Below are 8180 nucleotides of genomic sequence, written 5' to 3'. Positions count from 1 at the left end.
TAGATAGAATGTTTACATTTATTTGATCTAAATCTATTTAAAAGTCTTTACGGTCACTTTGGATTAATTTAATGCATCATTTCTGAATAAAAGTATTAATTTCTTTCAAAAAATCTTACTGACTGATGATGTTTATGCATGTATATTTTATGAATATATATAAAAATAATGTGTTTATAGTATATCTTATATAATATTAATTATATACTGTACGTTATTTTTTGAGCAATGAAAACTCAGAATTTCCATGCCCTACTTCCTTGTTTTTTTATGCTATGCAAATGTATCCTGGAGCAGAGCTGTTTTGACTAATCCGTTTTATCCTCAAATGTTCTCTCGTTTTCCTCTCACAGATATGCGGGAGGTGGCTGTGCACAGGGCTGGTTTGGGATACTTAACACGTTATTTCAACTCGGTGCAGGACCTCAAAGTACGCTTAGGAGATGATGTGGAGCTGGAATGTTCTACTTCAGCTTCTGAGGCACCTGAGTACTTCTGGGCTAAAGAGGTGACAGATTTAATACTCTGTAAGATTTAATCTTACAGTTTTTTTAACATGATGCATTACTCTGTCTACTGCAAAACTGCTGTATTGGGATTGCAGTTGTCTGTTTTCATGGAAGTTTCTCATACATTTGAGAGAAAGACCTGGAAGGCCAGCTTGCTGTGGAAGTGAAAATAAGCTTATTCACTCAGGTCTAGGGAAAACGTTGAGAAAGTTGTCATCTCATTTAGTCAGAACAGGAAATGTGCTAAGCCTGGATAAACATTTAAATGGTGGCTGTCATAACTTGATGGATTTATTCAAGCATAAATTAAACATTGAAGAACAGTAACATTTATAATGAATATGTTATATAGCGCATATATTTAGCAAAATGCCCCTCTCTTCAGTTTCTTTTTCTATCTGACTAATGAGTTTATGGTCACCGAATATGTTTTTCTGAGGTAAACGTGACGTTACGTGACATTGTTTACGTTATATTGACGTCTTTGCGCGGCTGAAACACTGATTGAGCGATTACATGAGACAGGATACGGATTGTAAAGTTGTACTCTTTCTTTTAACTTACCTTCGGATGTTTAGTCATGTTTATTTTGTGCTGAAACTGTAATTAATGTGGAGGAGATGATCAGTTCACTTGCGCCTTGCGCTGACCCATCTGTTGATCGAGGCGCTAAGGCGATCTGTCAATTCACATTAAACAGCGCCAAAACGGCATTTATTGTTTGAATACTGCAATACAATGGACAGAATTTGAAATCATATTTGTTTCATGTTTCATATTAAAAGTACCAAAGTGCTTATTGTGATATGCTGGATGGGACGTTCCGTCCCCTTCAACGTTCCGTCCATTAACTGAAAACAGGCTAGACTAATCGATTCTTGGGATTTAAGAATCGATATCATTCCATAAAAATGAGAATCGATTTTTACCCAGCCCTATGGAACAGTGTATGGTAGATCTACACTAAAGAGTCTCTAGTGGTCTAGTCTAGTCTACACTCCTCAAATCAATTCTGATTCTTTTTTTATATGTGAGCCTTGTGCAACCAGGGTCCAAAATTGCAGCCAAATGTGAGCAAAAGTTGGCTTTAGTGAGGAAATAAAACTCATCAGGGGCCAGTTACTTCTTAGTGTCTAGTTATTTAATAGAATGGTTAAAGTAGAAGTTTAAGTTTAAGCAGAATATGAGAACGATAATCGTACAATCACTGATATAACTCACACATGTGATTCAAATCAAAGCAATAAGCCACATGAGTCTTAACAGATGTTTGCTAAAGAAAACATCTGTCACGACTCAAACATCTTCCACCTCAGTGGTAAATTTGCCAACATTTTTTTTTATCTAGGAAGTCAAGAAATGTTTTTCTCCATGTGGCAACACATGTGAAATATTTCTCATATTGAGCCACCAAAATGAATATATTTTAAGGAACAAAATCCTGATGTGCAGTTTCAAGGAGACTGAAGTATATTTCTATATTATGCAATATCGTTTTTGCCACTGCTATAGGCACAAAAACTAGGCACACACTTTTTAATATTACATTACATTACATTACATTATATTATATTATATTATAATGAATGAAAATCGTTTCAGGGACAGTACCAAATGTTTTCTGTTAAGGCTAGTTAAACTCTATTCACTCACTATGGGTTGGTGAGACATATTGTTCATTTTGGACCTGTGAGTAACGGTGGATCATACATGTAACATGCTGTAAAAAGCATGTGCATACTCTGTTTCTCAGACCAAAAAAAATCCTCCAAATGTCATGGTGTGGGTGATTGATGACCATAGAATTTCATGAGATGGAAATGCAGAATTACTCATTCCTGTTATTAGGATGTCCTCCGCCACACGTCACGAATGTGCAGTGTCATTCTCTGACAGTTCAAGTTCATATTTTCACTTACTCAATTTGGTTTCAAAAATGCACTTTAGATTTTTATGAACAATTTCTTATGAAGAGTAAACCAGAAAAGCCAGCTTCCCTTAAATGACAGAGCACGGTCTGACATATAGCAGCTACCTGTTTACTGTGCTGTGTCTGCACTCCAGCAGAAGAAACAGGAAGACATTTGGAGCCAACAGATTAGCTTAAACAATGGTACTTTGGCCAGAACTTTGGCTTGACTGGGAATCCTCTTAATTCACTTTCATTTAAATTGAAATGGACTTTGTTGGCAGGCTGCAGAAGTTCCTTTAGTGCCAAAAGCATTTGTACGGTTATGATGTGCTCTGAGTGGATTTTGCACAGGCATTTGTTTCCTTGAATTGTACGGTGTTATGTTTTACTTTTGCTTCATTACTCTCTTATGCTCACTATTGTAACTGGTGCAGGGATTCCTAGGAAACTTTTAATAGATTTAGTTTTTTCTTTTCATTTCTGTTGAGTTTTTATTTAAAAAGTATAGAGAAGTGGGAATTCACCTTCTTGCATGCTTCCCTTCATAAGAATGAAAAATTCTGGCTTACCTTTCTTACGTCAGATCTCTCATGGAGTTCCTGCGTTGCTTTTCACTTCTCAATAACTTCTTCCCTGTTTTTTTTCTATCAAGGGAGAGGACTGGCTTGTGCCCTCCAATAAGCTGAAGTTGGAGAAGGTGAGGGAACAAGATGGAGGAAGATTCACCTGTTCGGCTCAGTCTCCTACTGTGCGTTCCCTTATGAAGAAACGTACAATCAGCATCACTGTTCTACCAGGTCAGAACATCAAAAAGGGGTCGACAGTGTGCCGCTTATAGTAAACAACTTGAGTTGATTTGTTTATATACAGTATGTGTATATGATTTAAACGTTTCATTTGATATGAATGGCACTAACGGCACTATTTATCCAATATTCAGTGTAAATTATCTGAATACAACAGGAAGACATTTGGAGCCAATGAATTAGCTTAAACAGTGGTGCTTTGGCCATATGTAAGCCTGTGGAAGACAATATTGACCTTGTGACCCCATTTAACTTCCATAATATGACATATTCCTTAATGAGACAGGATAAGTCAGGATAATAATATCTGACTGCCATTCTGTTAGAATTGAGCATTATAGCTTAAAAAAATTACATAAAGTTAATTTTATTGGTAGAGCACTTTTTTACAATCCATGTTGTTTTAAAGCAGCTTTACAGTTAATTGTGCCTAACTGTGGCCTAATGTCTTTTGATAACTCAATACTTTTCTGCATTTTGACAGTAGAGATATTTAGTAATTTGTTCTGAAATAAAAAAATTTACAAAATTTATACCAGCCACTGTTAAGTACATTCAAAGTGTAAAGATTCAAGCCATGGAATCAAATTGATGTCAGCAGAAAATGAGAGTCATTTCAGAGAAAGAGCAAGTTATTACATTTTGATTTGATTTGAAGAGTATGAAGCTAGCGATTATTTTATTTGCACTAACGTGAACTGATAAATCACAATAAGAACTTGATGTAAATACGGTTGAATTTGATTTAATGCTGATAATTACCTCACCTGCCCAAGGTTGAGAAAATAATAACAAAGTGTTGATCAAGTTAAAATAGTTTAATTAGGTTTTTTAGTTGTTTTTTTGTGTTTGACAGATGTATAATATGTAATTGTCTCTGTCTTATAGAGGATGCAGCATGGTATGAGACAACCACCGGTCGCATTGTTCTCATGGTATCTGGAGCAGGATTGGTCCTTCTGGTGGTTGTGATATCCATGACCACTTACCTCTGCCGCCGAGCCAGACAGAGGAAGAGCAAGGGACCCATGTAAGTACTTTGAACCACCCTAGTCATGTTGTCTAGAAATGATTTATGTGGGTGTTTGACCTCCAGCACTCCTCCATCATGTGGAGTGGAGTCTGTGTATTATTGTGAGCATCAGTAGATGCTGATGATCACTTCTCTCCCCCTGCATCTTCGCACTTCCTCAAAGCAGTCCCGGCAGGCTAGTCTGTGTGCAAATAACTCACACTAACCACGTTCTCCCTCAGGTCCAAATCTTTTCTTATTCAACCCGATAAAACACTCACTCTGTCGTATTTCCTTCTCTCGTCCTTTCAGTGATGACCGCTCCCAGAAGAAACCCATCTACAGAGCCAGCGTGGAGTCCCTGCCCTCCACCGCCTCTGACAAGCAGCCGCTGGTGTAAAGAGTGAGATTGATGGAGGACTGGAGAGGAGAGGAGAGAAAAGATGACGAGAAAAAAGATTAGGGAGTATTGGGTATTCACAGTGGAAGAGAGTTAATGAGAGTTTTGCTCATGGATTTTGTTATGCTCTTGGGTCTTCATTCAGATATATAATTAGGAGACTGTCTATGCAGGGAATCGAAAAAAGTATACAAAGACGGGACAAATGATGGTTTTACTGTGTGTCCTTTCCAGTGTGGATGGCAGCAGTGCTCTTCAACAAAAGGTGTGCAATTTTCTCTGTATTGATTCAACAACCCTGCAAAATTGAGAAATGCTGAAAAGATGTTTTTGTGAGGTGACATTGAACGCTTCTTTCTTCCCACCAGCCTTGGTTTGGCTTATTTCTTCAAACTGATTAACATTTCTTGTTAGGAAAACTACCATCTGCAAGCTGTACGATAATTTAGTCAGATGTAGAAATTTTAGGGGTATTGCTTTACATAAGTATATAATGTTCTGCTTCATTTGAAAGGACAGTAGATAAGATCCAAACTAACACTGAACCAATTACTCTAGAAGCACTTTGAAACTGTAGCACTTTTTTACACAAGTTTGATTTTTCCATATCTTTGAATTTAAAGCTATTAAAATAATTTTACAACATAATCACCCTCCAGTGTTGTTACTGATCTAATTAAGATAGACGTTCATGTATGCCCAACTTTGAAGAAATCTCAAGAGAGTTCATCTCTATGTAAATGGCATTTACGCTGTTTATAAAAAGCTCTTTCCATTTCAGACTTCCGAGGTATTAAAAAATACCTGTAATTTCTCAGTCAAGAGTTCTGATACATAACATACATCCCCTAACTGACCATTACAAAATACAAATAAATAATATCACATGAGCATGACTGCTTTTGTCTCGAGTGGACTATCATGTGATTTGCATATTGTTCTTTTACAACAGCTTAACAAACAAGAAGTTAGTATTGAGTAACTTATTGCCAGCTACTTTGTCTGTTTTCCAACGAACCAATTCTAAAGCAAAATCAATACCCGAATGAACCACTGATGAGCGAATCGGTCTAATGAATGATTCAATGACTCACTTATACTCATATATAGTGCACTATTTGAAGGTGTCAGAAACCTTGGTAGACATTATCAAGTACACTTATTCATGTGCAATGTAGGAAGCAGTGACTGAGGTTATGGGTGGTGGGGCAATTTCAGATACTGCATTTTTTAATGAATCAGTGTTTCTGAATGAATAGTCTCAGTAAATGATTCAGTGATTCTAATGTCACTTGACCAATCAAATTCAAGGGCAGGAATCATCAATACTGCCATAGTACTGCGCATACTGTATGAAATAATAATACGTTTTTATTCTGGACCTGCATTTCACCTTGGTCTCTAAATGGGTGGTAACTATGCTTCTGTCCAATCTAATAATATAGGCAAGAACTAGAAATGTGTCAGGAAACGCTTTGAATACAAAAGAAAAGGAGAACAAATCCATACCTAAAAAGGCCTTGAGGCAGTCCAGAAGTATTTTTTCAGAATGTGACATATCTCATCTTTACATGCTGCCACAAGCTTAACTTGGTTTGACATTTTCACAAACAACATGAGCTGGAATTGCCTGCACTATACTCAGTCACCACATAACCACAACTGTTTCTTAATTTTACCCTCCAATGCTTTAACCTCAGCAGTTAATCACTGTAAACATTATCATAGCTACTTATTTCATTTCTTCTGTCTGCTATATTAGTGTTTCATTTTGTGTGGTTTTATTACCAGTGTGCGGCTGACCAGAGGCCGCCATTAATAACTGTGTTTTGCATGCCTTAACAATGACAGTTCATTAATGAAGGTACATGCCATGGAATACAACAATATTATTACACAGATTATTCAATAACTCTCTTCCTCTCCAGTGCTTATTCATAAAGTCCTTGAACAAGAGGATATATTAGCATGGCGAGTTCTTTGGAGTACAAACATTTGAAATGACTATGGACCTAAAAGAAAAATCCCATTTTTAAATTTTGCTTTCTCTTGGGGCTCTTCAAAGTAAATGGCCTGCAGCAGGAAAAGCTCCAAAGGGTCACGCATTTCACATTTACATCATCAAGATAATGGACTTTCATAAAAGAGAGGTCTGAATAATAAAAGCTCTAAAATGTCCACTGTTCTCTTGGAGTTTTTCAGAGCTGTAGGACAAACCCTACACCTCTAATTCACAGAAAACCCATTCCCAAACGAGGAAAGGATCCCAAACATCAAAAACTGCTAATTTACTGCATAAATATTTTAGTTCAAAATGCCTTGAGTTGCAATTTTGAATTAGAAATACTGATGTGTTAAAAGTATTTTTCACATCTTACCTACTAAGGTGCTTGTCAACAGTCATGGTTATTTTCTCATTTAAATGGCTTGCAGTTTCCTTTGTATACATGTTTCCGTTTTCAAATTATTTATGCTCTGACCAAAGAAGTCCAAAAGGTTTGATGTGTGCTGGCCAATTATAAACTACTCTGGCAACCGCGCGGCGCTACACGTGGAAAGAATGAAAGCAAACAAATGTTTTGGATCCTGCAGGGACTTTCTGGCTGTTGATTTCTAGCTTGTCTGTGACCATAATCTTCTAGAAGTGTTTCTTATGATTGACTATAATTGGACAAAGGAACTAAATCTATAATAGGCAACAGCAAAAACAAAGCATCATTTGGAGCAGCCAGTAGGCCTATTGTTCTTTTTTCAGTTTGCTGCTATTGCATAATTTAACATCTGAGATTTCTTCTACCAGAAACATGTGGTCATGTTAAAATTAATGTAATCTGTATCTGACTCTCAAAGCTTGTATTTTAGATAATATGATTAGTCTAGCGGTGGGTTAGCATGTTGATTTCAAACATCTAGCTCAAAAACCTCTTAAAGGGGTCATATGATGCGATTTCATTTTTTCCTTTCTCTTTAGAGTGTTACAAGCTCTTGGTGCATAAAGAAGATCTGTAAAGTTGCAAAGACTAAAGTCTCAAATCCAAAGAGATATTCTTTATAAAAGTTAAGAGTTAGCCACACCTACCTAAAACGGCTCGTTCGAACACGCCCCCACATATCTACCTCACTATGTGGGAAGATTTGCATAACGCCGCCCAAATGTTCACGCAAAGAAAGAAGGCGTAACTTTTATTCTCACTGTAGTATTGTTGCCGCTGCCGCCATGTCCTGAAGACGCTGTGTGCTTCGTTGTGAAAGCGAAGCTACTTTGTTTGGTCTTCCAAAAGAGGACGATATCCGCTTCGTCATGCCTGGAGCTGATCTGTGCTGGTCGCTGAGGAAATACATCAATTTACTGCTGTGGATCGCCGGATCGGCTTTCACCGTTTTCACCACTCCTTTGCCGGGACCGCCGTTCTCAACCCCGCCGCCTCAGCTCACTCTTGCCCGGCTTCAGCTCAGGCTAAGCCGGGGCTTTCGCTCATGCTAGGCCGCTGTGTGCTTCGTTGTGAAAGCGAAACTACTTTATTTGGTCTTCCAAAAGAGG

At 37.5% G+C, this 8180-nt stretch overlaps 1 protein-coding gene across 1 annotated transcript in view; it reads left to right on the top strand.

Annotated features, from left to right (window-relative positions):
- LOC107714699 (vascular endothelial growth factor receptor 3-like) overlaps positions 1–5716 on the top strand; it is a 10015-nt gene extending 4299 nt beyond the window's left edge. Inside the window, exons 4-7 of the mRNA XM_016520655.1 lie at positions 354–508; positions 3074–3218; positions 4116–4257; positions 4552–5716. Coding sequence (XP_016376141.1) covers positions 354–508; positions 3074–3218; positions 4116–4257; positions 4552–4639 — 530 coding nt within the window. The 3' untranslated portion in view covers positions 4640–5716. The remainder of the gene's footprint in view (positions 1–353; positions 509–3073; positions 3219–4115; positions 4258–4551) is intronic.
- Positions 5717–8180: the final 2464 nt, after the last annotated feature.

The sequence above is a fragment of the Sinocyclocheilus rhinocerous genome, unplaced genomic scaffold (assembly GCF_001515625.1).
Source record: "Sinocyclocheilus rhinocerous isolate Xijiao unplaced genomic scaffold, SAMN03320098_v1.1 scaffold2194, whole genome shotgun sequence".
Lineage (NCBI taxonomy): Eukaryota > Metazoa > Chordata > Actinopteri > Cypriniformes > Cyprinidae > Sinocyclocheilus > Sinocyclocheilus rhinocerous.
This window is presented reverse-complemented; position numbering and strand designations above follow the sequence as displayed.